Raw genomic sequence first — 13,174 nt, forward strand, 5'->3', positions numbered from 1 at the left:
TTGACATGCGACTTGCATGTAGTTCATTACGACGTCATTGAGCGTAATTGTGATCTATGCCACGTACCACCTTGCCTTCATTGTTGTACGTGTTGTATATTTCATACATTCGCGCACGTGCCCTGAACTGTTGAATATGCTCTCATATTCAATAGCAAATTTTGTACAGGAGCCTATGGGATATTTGTCTGATTTCGGTCCTTTTTTAGGGATACGCCCCTGATACTGCACGGGCAAAAAAATGATGCAGACCAAAATACACGTTTTTAATGCATCATTAAACACTCTATATAGATGATAATACATTATACATGTATCTATCTGGCACTTGATATAACTTCTCTGTCTCTGGCAATGCTACATATATACAGACACATAAAGATTAATAACATGACACAGTTACAATCAACAGAAAAAAAAACATGATGAAAGACAATTCGATACCCAATCATTCCTTTTGCCATCCTCTCTACCCATATTTGCATAGTAAAACCTCCAACAAAATACAATATCAAGTATATACATATATTTCAGAATATAATATATAACATGCAGCACTATTCAAATGTTGCATATCATTATTAATTATAATTGTTTGAAGTATTTAACCCCTTTTCAGTATTAACATGCAAAAGTCACCATCTAATGTCAAATGATACATATAAATCCTGCAAAGGTGAAATATTTTGGGAAAGTTAAGTATACCAACATTTGAATGAGTCAAATACCAAGTGAATCACAAGGCTATAAAAATATTTGTCCTTTTTTTTGTAAATTAGAATATTTTCTACAAAAATTGAAAATGCTACTTTTTTCAGTTTGCGACTCTTAGTCCACTTACTCCACTGCGATTCTGCAGTGGAGTTATTAACAGTCGCAAACAGACAAAACAACATGGCCTCACTAATCCACATGGATTATAAACACTGATTACAGGCAGAAAAATTCAAGCAACAAATTGAGAAATCCTGCTCGGTACTATTATTGCCATAGCTCCTCTTTGTTAATTAAAAGTTTTGAATAAAGTATCATATATCAAACTACATGTAAGTATAGGCCTCAATGTGGTTGACATTCATAGTTTTGGCGACACTGAATTTCCTAAGTTTCTTTATTCCAGCGGTTTCCTGGGGCCCGTCTTACAAAGAGTTGCAATTGGTCAAATCAATCGCAACTATGGAAAGCCAGCAAAGTCAACATATAAAATGCATGTTTGTTAAAAAAATTCTAGATATTAATGTACATATCAATAAATTTCTTGCCAATTTGGTGTGTTCTCCTTTGTTTACAGAGGACATTTTGCAAATTTCCTGGTGAAAAAATTCCGACACTGATGGATTTCCATAGAAAAATCACAAGCAGTCGTCAGTAAAAGAAAATCCAGTAATGACTCGGCCTTAAACTATGCAATACATTACTATTTGTCCCCTTTTGACGTGGTAAAGATGACACACCAGCTGACGGCATATCCGGGTAAACAGTGCCCTCTATTGTTCGCAAGGCACGCAGTGTCACCTGACATCCAACTTGGATGGGGCTTCTTCAACGTACAACTGCATCTATACACAAGAAATGGAAAGATGATGTATGAAGCAAGATCATACCAATGACGAGGTCATCAATATTCATGGTGAAGATAGTGGCTAGTACAACACTGGGGGGGAGGGCTCACAAAGATTTAAGTATGACTTATAGTCTCACTTAAATGCCGACACGATGATAGGCAACGATCAATCTTATCAATTAATACGCAGTAGTGCACATCCTCTTGGTACAATCTGACCAATGCGGTCATGCCTTTTTAACCAATCATAACTAGGCATTTAATTAATGCTTAAATCTTTGTGAAACATCCCCCAAGGTGTTTCATAAAACTGTTCTTAAACTACGAGCTACTTTACAAATTACCCGTGATCCTATACTGTGGTAAATTATGTGCACCAAAATTTTGTTGATGTTGATTAGGCTCCTAATAAAGGATTACCACTCGTTCTGAAAGTCGCTCATGACCAACGAACAACTGTATGAAACTCCCAATCGTACCAAAAATGCCAGGCAAACATTTGGCCTTTAGACGAAAATGAAACCCTTAAAACTAGTTTAATTCCCATGAAAGAGAAATATCACAGAAACAGATCAATGAAAGTTTGGCAAAGATGATGAACAGTAAGTAAGTTTTGAGCATTTGATTATTGAGATCACTAAGGCCCAAATTCAGTAAGGTGGTTTTGAAAACCCACAGTTGAGTTCATGGTTTATGCAGATTTCCTGTATAAATTACGCTTGATTTAGCGCGTATGACAAAATTGTCCAATACTGATGCGCGCTTTGGCTACAGTGCGCCAAATTGACGCCTGTTACCATAGTTATCCATGTTATTCATGAGTCCACTGTTTTTATTCATGAGTCTACTCTTCACACAGTGGACTCATGAATAAAATAGCGTATCTAACCGTGGTAACAGGCGTCAATTTTGGGCACTGTGACAAAAGCGCGCATCATCATTGAACACATTTTATACATGCGCCCGATACGCGCTAAATTAAGCGTAATTTATACGGGAAATATGCATAAACCATGGTTTCAACCGTTGGTTTTCAAAACCACCTTTGTGAATTTGGGCCTAAAGCTTTATAGATCCTCCAATTGGCAATTTATAGAGTTTCAGCTTAATATACAAATTTCTATAGGGTATAAATTTCCCACTAGAGAAAACTTCAGGAAACCATTTATCATCATACCTTCAAGAGATCTGACGAGACAGCTTTGAGTGGAACAAGGGTTGCATCATCCATAGTACACATGTGATCATCAGCCTCTATCCAGGGAAACTCCTTTATCAAAATAAAGAAAGAAGAACAGTGTCACAGGCAACATTGTCAATAGTCAATAATGAGCTAGGGCAGCTGGCGATTTTGCCCATATGACAGCCAAATACTTCCTTTACTCTCCACAATTCCTCATTCTTCATCGTAACCATTTTCTCCAAATTGCCCCACTCTGCCCAAAAAGTTGTCAAAACATTTTGCTCTACAATAGTTTATGCAGGGAACAATTGTGCTTATCAAACTGGTCAGAAGAGAAAAGCTCTCGGCTATTTTTTTCTAAACAGTCTTGTGTCAAATTCTGCTAGACAATAGATTTTTTAGAGTAGAAGTCTTTAAAAAAAATAGAGCAAATTGCAACAAGGTACAAAGAAAATTATTTCCTGATATGCCATGAGACTTCTATCTGAGTAAGTCCAATGGTTACATGTATGCTTTTACAACTATGAATTACCTTTATGGGTAACAAACAAGTAGCCCCCACTTAGCCCTAACAGTTTGACTAAAACTAGCTTTGTAAGATTTTGTTCACATCTCTCAATGTCATAAGTATATTGTTGTGACTAGGAAAAGCACAGTACATAAATAATTAATGTTTATAATTCTATTTTCAGAATTATACTCTTATACAAATGAATCAAAGCCTTACCTGTAAAAGTTGCCTATCATGTGACTCCATTGTTGCAGATCCCTTTGTGTAAACCAGTAAAGAAAACGTGCAATCTGAAAAAAAAACATCAGGATTTCATGCTTAAACAAAGTTTTAGAATTCCTTGTTTTTTTCCCCTCTCAGTCAACAAGATGTCAATGGATTTCATTATAAGTGATAGTATTAACACCATTTGTCTCTCACCTCTTGGAAGTGAATGCAAGACGGCATCACACGTATTCAGCCTCAGTAAAAAAGCTCTTAGACTCTGCTCTAGTCTCTCCAGCCGATTCTCTATGCTGTAAAAAGGAAAGAGAATACAGAAAAGCAATGGTTCAAAAAACAATTAAAATCCATTACTACAACGCAAATGTAGTAGGAGGAAGTGGAAGAGGAAAAGAGAAGAAAGAACTTTTTTAAGCACTAAATGATTTTCAGGTGCAATTTTTTGGGGGACTTCATTTTTATAACGAATTTTAAAAAACAGGTTACAAGTAAAACCTTGTAGCTCAGATTTTTATAAGTCCAATCAATGTTAGAATATGCCTTTAACTACATTTTGTTTAAATAAAACCCCCAAAACAGGAACAGAACTGCTAATATATATCAAAATTTCATTATTTAAACAGAAAAAGGGCATAAAACATGATAAAACTATGAACTCAGTCATGACATACCTATCAACTTTCTTTGTTGAGGGCCTGGCAATCTCAAAGACGAATCTTTCAACAGCAATGTGTTTGGAATTCAAAATAACAACAGTAACACATTGGACTTCATCCTGTTAAAATCAGATCAAGGAAGAAAATTTAGTAAAAGCATTTTAGACAATTTCATATCACATTAGAAAAAAATCATTACAGATTTTTCAACATTACAAAATGCACTCTGTATTTTTCTCCTATGACCTTATTTTGTATATATTGTAATAACAATATACAGTGTCTGCAGATTGAAGGGGTATCTGGCCATGAGCTGTGTGAAAGGTAGAAAATAAGACCAACTCGAAAGTTAAAGTTTGAAAAATACTGGATAAAGAAAGTCACATTCTTCATGCAAAATGGAGTATGTAAATCTAATTGGCAATTTGTTCAGTATATAGTGGTAAATGGTATTCTTTCTCATCTTTTATTTGTTCATCAGGAATATTGAAAACAAAATCTTTCCTTACTACTTTTTAAACAATTTTACGACCTCTCCCCGCAGATTATGATTATCATAGGAAGAATACTGATGTATCCAGGCAATGGGCAAGGAGTCAATAAACTACATATTATGTGGCCAATTTTATATCCCCTTAGGTATGTACAGATTACAACTTGATATATACATGTAGCTTCTGAAAAATCTTACAATTTCATATAGTTTGTCTGATTTGTTCAAACTAACACAAATTTTCCTCTTTTTTCATTGAATACAGCTTTTTCAATTGGGCAAAATACACTTTTAACTTATTCATTTTTTTAATAATAAATGTTATTACCTTGATAACATGTGGTTTGATACCCATAACAGCATCTGTTATGTACTGATTCAGCTCCGGATGATGGGATAGCTGTAAAATGTAAAAGAGGCAGAGACCAGATAGTCATCAGATTCCACTTTAAAGATAAATGAAAGTAGTTGCAGTAAACACTGATTTCACGAGATAGTCTGTAAAACCAGGCTTAATTGTCACTTTATCATCAAGGATCTAGATCTGGTACAGTGAACTTGGTGAAATCTTGAAATCTATGCTGAAAAATGTTCACACTGAAGATCACCAACACAGATAAGTGCATGTGGGACAGTGTATTATTATTGCCTTATTGACAGAATCCTGGGAGCAATTACACAATTTCTTCCAGAATCCTTTGGCACATATTTCTTATTAATACAAACAGACACTTTGGTGGTCATTTCATTGGATTCTGTACAAACTCATTTTGAAATCGTTACAACAACTGGCATTTATCTTTAAGGAATAGTAATGATGAAATGGGACATTGAATATTTTGAATGTGAATAAAAGGCCACATAAGGGCCAATCAATCAATTAAAAGAAATCTATTTGGGGAGAGGAATAACACTTAAAAATGCTAATGTAGACCTATATCTGACAATGATTTCATATTAGCCTGAACAGTGTTACTATTACCTCATAGACCCATTTACTTTGAAATAATTTTTCATTTTTTTTTAAGAGATGATACAAGCCTCTAGAAATTTCATTACTTGCCCTGTTGACAAATGATGAAAATTTTGCTTGCCTGATAGAACAAGTGGAATGCCTATGGCCGTCTCACTTGCATCACGCGATTCAATATAGCAGCAGTGCTGACTTTGAAAACTAATCTAACTCGCACAAGATGTTCAGTGATACATGGTTACTCCTATGTCCACTTTTTATAAACTAGACCAATAAACTTAGAGATATGATGGTTATTCAACAAAAAAAAACCCAACATGGCAAAAGTTCATTGACCTTACATGACCTTTGACCTTGATCATGTGACTTGAAACTCGCACAGGATGTTCAGTGATACTTGATTACTCTTATGTCCAAGATTCATGAATTAGATCCATAAACTTTCAAAGTTATGATGGTAATTCAACAGATACCCCAATTCGGCAAAAGTTCATTGACCCTAAATGACCTTTGACCTTAATCATGAGACCTGAAACTTGCACAAAATGTTCAGTGATGCTTGATTACTATTACCGTAAGTAACGGTGTATTAACCGCACCCGTGTATTAACCGCATACATATATGCATTTACATGCATATTTGAAGTACGAAGAAACAAAATCGAAGTTTTTAATATTTCAAAGTATCCAAAGAGATCACCGGTATGCGGAAATCTGCTGTTCTTGATCAATTCATCTACAAATGTTAGAAAGAAAGAACGGTCCCGACAATATTGGCAACTTACACACTCACTCACCTCACAGTCACAGTGTACACGCACACACATAGCACTGCCATTACATTGCAAACTACGATACAGTACCAGTCATGCCAGTACATCAAATTATGATCTGTGTCTTTCCCAGCGTAGGAGGAAGAAACATTCACATTTCTTGCATCACAACCTCACAATCACTTTCGAAAATTTGATGTCTTAGCATGAATTTTGGATACGGGATTACAGGAAGATTCAAGAAACAAAGAAATTGACATTTTGTCCAGTTGTTTTTTTTCGGCTTCGTGCCGTCTCTCTCGTGCATGGTTTACATGGTATCTTATGAAAAGCAAACAGGAAGGCAAAAAAAAGCTGGCGCGAAACGGGACTTTGAATAGCGCCAGCTTAAGTCGCATTATAACCACATTCCAACGCAATCTAAGCAAGCTCACTCAACTCTCGCTCATCGGTGACAAAAATATTACCGAGTATGCTTGGCGTCCCTTTTAAATTAGCCAGGGAACTTCACTACTTTGAATCGAGAATAAAGTCAAAATTAGTGTCATGAAGGTGGGTGCGTTTGTTATGGACATCATTTAATTAAGATCGTTCGCTTCCCATTACCCGCGGCTCATACCCCTCAAACGACATTGCCTGGGCGGCTACGCCCGGCCACTCGACGTGTTGTGAACTGGCAGACATCGTACATGTACGGGAGGGGTTACGGCGGGCTGGCTCGGACCCGTCACCGTGTATAAACCGCACCCCCGACTTTTGCTCCTATCCCGCCGAGAAAAAGGTGCGGTTAATACACCGTTACTTACGGTATGTCCATGTTTCATGAATCAGATCCATAAACTGTCAAAGTTATGATGGGAATTCAACAGATACCCCCAATTCGGCCAAAGTTCATTGACCCTAAATGACCTTTGACCTTGTTCATGTGACATAAAACTCACTCAGGATGTTCAGTGATAATTGATTAACCTTATGTCCAAGTTTCATGAACTAGGTCCATATATTTTCTAAGTTATGATGACATTTCAAAAACTTAACCTCAGGTTAAGATTTCGATGTTGATTCCTCCAACATGGTCTAAGTTCATTGACCCTAAATGACCTTTGACCTTGGTCATGTGACATAAAACTCTAATAGGATGTTCAGTAATACTTGATTAACCTTATGGCCAAGTTTCATGAACTAGGTCCATATACTTTCTAAGTTATGATGTCATTTCAAAAACTTAACCTCAGGTTAAGATTTGATGTTGACGCCGCCGCCGCCGTCGGAAAAGCGGCGCCTATAGTCTCACTCTGCTATGCAGGTGAGACAAAAAACTGCTAGCCCAATTTTTTTTCATAATTCTTTCGGTCTTAAATATTTTTTTTTTGATGATACTTTACTTAACTTTAAAGGTCAAGAAAAATAACTACAAATGCGAATCATAGTTAAGAACACACATACAGTGCATCCCACATAAAAAAAAAAAACGAGATTTATCTATGATTTATCATAACTTAATCACAAATACAATAGACAAATGACCTATCATTTTAAAGCTTAGAATTTCCTCTTTCATCTGAAATTACTTAGATTATTTCTCATTCACACATGAGTGAGCAAAAACAATTTGTAAAGGGGATACCAAAAAGTCACTTGGCGGGCCGTATCTGGGTTTTAAAAAGAAAACCGCATTTTCAAAAAGTTTAATATCTGCTCTATAATTTGATACCTCAATTACAGAAAATGGTCGAGAAATAACAAAGTCCTGGTTATATGAAATAAGCCTTGAATTTCAATAATTTCATAAAATTAAGAGGTTTTACAGGCTTGCATTCAAACTCACTCGACACTCAGTTTTGTTGACGATCAGCCATGCATTAAGTCTTTTGTTAACGTGCGATAGCTTCTGTGGGAAACGGGTGAAAACACGTTTATTTAATGAAATTATGGAAATACAAGCATTGTTTCGAGGGATCATAAATTTTTACTTCTTGACCATTTTCTGTGATTAAGGTATCAAAGAAAAGAGCAGATATTGAACTTTTTAGTCATGTGATTTACTTTTTGAAATTCAGATACCCTCCACCAAATGAGCTTTTGGCATCATTCCTTCTAATTGTTTTTGCTCACTCATGCGTGAATGAGGAATAATCTAAGTAATACCAGATTAAAGAGGAGATTCTAAGCTTTACATTGGTAGGTCATTTGTCTATTTTATGTATGATTAAGTGATGATAAATCATTGCTAAATCTCGGTTTCGTTTTTTCTGGGACACACCGTATAAGTCTATTTTTTCATGTTTTCATGACATCAGTTCTTATTGCCATCATAGACATGGATCTGCTAATTTCTACTCAGTTTCACTAGTAGTAGCTTCACTTAAACTACCTTGTGGAGCTATAAAACTAAGTCACTGCAGATCATGACGACATAAATTGCCAATATCAGTCTGACTCATTATTTACTCGGTTAGGAACAGTGATTCCTTGGAGGACAGACCTTTGGCATTCATTCTCGAGTCCCCTTTTAATAAGACTTAAAGGAAACCAAAACCCAAGAAGAGAAGCAATCTTATTGGAAAGAGTGAAATGACAGGAACGATTTAAAAAAAAAGTTTCATCAAAATCGGCAAGGAAATAAGCAAGTTATGGGAGTTTGAAAACTCTTGTTGTACTTTCTATGGGCATTCTCAAATTGGCAAACGTGCTTCAAAATGGCCGATTTTGTGGACAACTCTCCATTTGATTTGTACACAAATTTTCGGATTTTCCTCAATATCTTTCAAATTGCATCTTGCCTCCTTCTGAGCACAACATATGTCATAGAAAAATATAATCCACACCATATATGTTGAGGTCAGGAGGAGATAATGTGAAATATGTAAAATAAAGGGGAAAATCTGAAAATATGTGTACAAAACAAATGGAGAGTTGTCCACAAAATCAGCCATTTTGAAGCACGTTTGCCAATTTGAGGATCCACATATTAAGTACAACAAGACTTTTTAATCTTCCATAACTTGCTAATTTCACAACCAATTTTGATGAAACTTTTTTAAATTGTTCCTCTCATTTTACTCTTTCCAATAAGGTTGCTTCTCTTCTTGGGTTTTGGTTTCCTTTAAGAGTAATACCTGAACAGGAACATTGTATTTCTGTTTCCTTTCAAAGATTCCAAGAGGGTAGAGCTCCCTGATGTACAAGATCTGATGAACTGCCACTTCCAGAAATTCGCACAAAATGTCCGCTGAAACTGAATTGAAAATATTGTCATGAATGCATCATGAGGTCACCTAAATTAAAGTGTGATACTGTTACTTCCAAGATAAGTCCACCCTAACAAAGAGTTTATTGAACAAATAGAGAAAAATCCAAGCGGCATGACACTGAAAATTAAAGTTTCGCTTAATTTCACAAAAAAAATATATGCACATCCTGGTCGGTATACAAATGAGGGGACTGATTACATCATTCACTCACTATTTCTTTTGTATTCTATTACATTAAATATGAAATATTTTAATTTTTTCCTCATTGGAAGGTGAAATAAGTTTTTTTTTCCTCAATGAACATAGGGAATTACAATTGATCTAACATTTTATGGTTCAGTAAAACTGGTCCTTGTTGTCAAACCCATAAAAATGGAAATATTGTTCAATTCAAACAATAAAACACAAAAGAAATAGTGAGTGAGGGACATCACCAACTATCTCATTTGCATGTTGCCGAGTTGTGCATATAACTATTTTGTGAAAAATAAGCGAAACTTTAAAATGTCATAATAACTTATTTTACATTGGATTTTGATGAAATTTTCAACGTTATTTTTGTTTAATTTTTCTATATTGATTCAAAGCAACATTTTTCTGGGGTGGACCTGACCTTTAAAAATTTGGGTGTATTGATGAGTGTTTTTTCCAATTTTTCTCAAAACCAATGAGGCTACTCCCACACATTTTGTATCATGTTAAATCTTAATTCATAAGCTAACAATCTAGAAAGTTTTGTTGCTGTATTATCTACAGCAACATGGAACTCAACTTACAATCAATCCACTCACTCAATGAACAAGGTACGATATAACCTCGACCAGACAGCAAAGCATATGGTTTTTATCTGGGATATCTTGATTACTCTGATAATGTCCAAGTTTCATGAACTAAAGTCCATATACTTTCTAAGTTTTGATGACATTTCAAAAACTTAATCTTGGTTAAGATTTCAATGTTGATGACGACGCCGCCGTCGGAAAAGCAGCGCCTATAAAAGTATAATCTCGCTTAACCCAGGGAACTCCCGCCCGCATAGCGGCCGGGAGCCCAGGACCTTACGTGTAATTTGGCATACTCACCTGACAAGCGTGAAGTATGGTCAAAATAATTCTCCGTATAGTTAAAACAGAAATCAATGAATGAGTGGCACTTACCACGATTATATGGATGAAGGTCTAACGAGTGGCAGTTTCCTGGGCACAAACTGGAACCTAAAAAACCCCGAAAAGTTCTCTCCTTCTACCCCCGTCTCGATCAGCCATTTTTGTTATGAATCATAACAAAATGGCCGATCGAGACTGGGGTAGGAGCACCCATGGGTTCATATCGTCTCGCGAGTGAAGGATTATCAGTCATACGCACGCGACACACCACTACACTTCGAAAATACAGTGGGCTTTTGCCCACATAAAATATTATGTTTAAATAAACATTCCACATCCTGCTATGACACTTACCGAATCATTTAGATCCTTCTGTGACTTCTCCTTGAAGTTTCTTTCTAAAAATATGTATATTTTCTTGATCTTTAGTGAAGATTTTACGGAGATAGAAATCAGTCAGCGTTGATATCAATTTTCTCCTGAAGAGGGCGCGCGATTTATATTCATATCAAAGACACGACAAGGGAAAGAATAGGCACCTACACTATTTTACACGCATATCGACGCAAGGCATTACGCAAAGTCCGTGAAGTGTCCAATCTTTTCATTGTATAGACTTTGGTACACCGTATACGTATTATTGACGTTCGTCAAAGCTTGTACTGCTGGTTTCTTTCCAGGCACGTATATTATTTTCATTTTTTTTTATCAGTCATCTTTTTAAATTAATGCAAATGAGTGTTATCATCACCAATAATAATCATTAATTATGTTTTTTTGAAGGCATTTCATTAATTGGTGCCCATAATTAGTAAATTAATCATGAGGATTGCGCATTCAAAGAATTTAGATACAGTTATAAAATTACCGAGGAGCTGAATCAAGGTTGTGAAATTATTAGCGCCACCAACGGGCTTCCTTGTATTTCCGTGGAAGAGACAAGCGAAGTCACTTTCGAGGCCGAGGTAAGCAAAATGTGCTTTTTTTTATCGGATTATTATTTTATTATTATTTTATATTCAACAAACTCTTGCTACTTACCGGCAAGAGCCCCGGTGCGTAGCGAGAAGGAGCTTCGGCAAATATTACTTCAGCAATGAAGCGATGTTTGCCGACTACTTCGAAATCCAGGGTCAAACACGGTCTATTGTACGAGGTTAGTACATACTAACCTCGTACAATGTGTGAGTGGGGTAGGAGAGAACTTTTCGTTTTTTTGAGGTTCCAGTTTGTGCCCAGATGTCAGGAAACTGCCACTCGTTAGACCTTCATCCATATAATCGTGGTAAGTGCTTGATTTCTGTTTTAACTATTTATTCGGAGAATTATTTTGACCATACGTCATACTTCACGCTTGTCAGGTGAGTATGCCTTACAGTTACACACGTAAGGTCCTGGGCTCCCGCCAGTGACGCGGGCAGGAGTTCCCTGGGTTAAATCTCGCTATGCTATGCAGGCGAGACAGTCAGTGTAGGCCCTAAGCCTAATTCATTTTAAAATGTGCAAATTTATGTTTCAAGTGAATAGTGATAGGATCCAATAAAATGTCCTACTACTAGATCATATTGTGAACAAGTTTTGTATTGATACAGCTGTAAATAAAGAATATATTAGCAAATATGCTTCAAAAACAAAGAAAATAATATAAGAAATTTTTCAATTTTACATGTTTTATTTAAAAAAAAATGAGCACTCGCTAGCTTCACTTTCACGGGCGCGGACACCGTGGGCGTGCCGTGAGGTTACGGTTCCCACTACCAGTCTTTTCACGCCGGAATCACCGATGCAAAATTCAGGACGCGAAAGCACCAAATAGTGCCCCATTATAATACATACCGTGTGACAAATTGAGATCTTGACATCCTTTTGATTCCATTTTCCCTTCCTTTAAAACTTGGTATCTGACGTTACATAGATTCTGTAATATTGTTATACTTTTCAAGTTCCAAAATTACCTTGTCGCAAATTGTCCTCCAACAAGGGTAAAGTATGGTACCCTTCGATTCTAAGAAAAAAAGGAAATTTTGTTTTAAAAAAATGCACCCCCCCCCCCATCTTTCTCGTATACCTATATCTGCCAGTGAATCTCGATCAGTTTAGATCTCATTTACTTCTGACAACCTTTGTTTAGGTTTCGAAAACAAAACATCTTAAAAGACATTCACAAATTCCAAACATCATCAATAAAGTATTGTATCCAGGCCTATAGTAAAGTTCGTAAATAGTCAGCAAAGGACTACAGTGCAAGGTGAAATATAAATTTAAGTGACAATGTTATAATTCTGATACACCACGTATAAGCCTACATTTGGATAAAGGTTTAAAAAAGCTTGCTTTTAAATCAGTAAATCATACTTACTTCATAAAAGGCAATTTGATCCAATGCTAATTACTATAGAAGAAAAGTTTGTCATTAAATTCCATCTGAATTTCAACACA

The 13,174-nt window shown here is 35.9% G+C and overlaps 1 protein-coding gene across 1 annotated transcript; it reads right to left on the reverse strand.

Annotated features, from left to right (window-relative positions):
* Window positions 1-1,308: 1,308 nt before the first annotated feature.
* LOC121427778 (mitotic spindle assembly checkpoint protein MAD2B-like) lies at window positions 1,309-12,720 on the reverse strand. The gene is made up of 8 exons (XM_041624337.1): window positions 12,572-12,720; window positions 9,495-9,613; window positions 4,958-5,029; window positions 4,152-4,255; window positions 3,679-3,773; window positions 3,475-3,548; window positions 2,742-2,834; window positions 1,309-1,559 (listed from the first exon to the last, which is right to left on the reverse strand). The coding sequence occupies exons 1-8, from the start codon at window positions 12,609-12,611 to the stop codon at window positions 1,512-1,514; spliced, it is 645 nt and encodes a 214-aa protein (XP_041480271.1). The 5' UTR covers window positions 12,612-12,720; the 3' UTR covers window positions 1,309-1,511.
* Between the last annotated feature and the right edge of the window lie 454 nt (window positions 12,721-13,174).

This window comes from Lytechinus variegatus, chromosome 14 (genome assembly GCF_018143015.1).
Source record: "Lytechinus variegatus isolate NC3 chromosome 14, Lvar_3.0, whole genome shotgun sequence".
Classification (NCBI taxonomy): domain Eukaryota; kingdom Metazoa; phylum Echinodermata; class Echinoidea; order Temnopleuroida; family Toxopneustidae; genus Lytechinus; species Lytechinus variegatus.

Coding starts and splice junctions, on each gene's coding strand:
- LOC121427778 (XM_041624337.1), bottom strand. CDS start 12,611: ATGGAATCAAAAGGATGTCAAGATCTCAATTTGTCACACG. Junction 9,614..12,571: donor AGATCTCAATTTGTCACACG/GTATGTATTATA, acceptor TTTTCAATTCAG/TTTCAGCGGACATTTTGTGC. Junction 2,835..3,474: donor ATGATAGGCAACTTTTACAG/GTAAGGCTTTGA, acceptor ATTTTGATAAAG/GAGTTTCCCTGGATAGAGGC.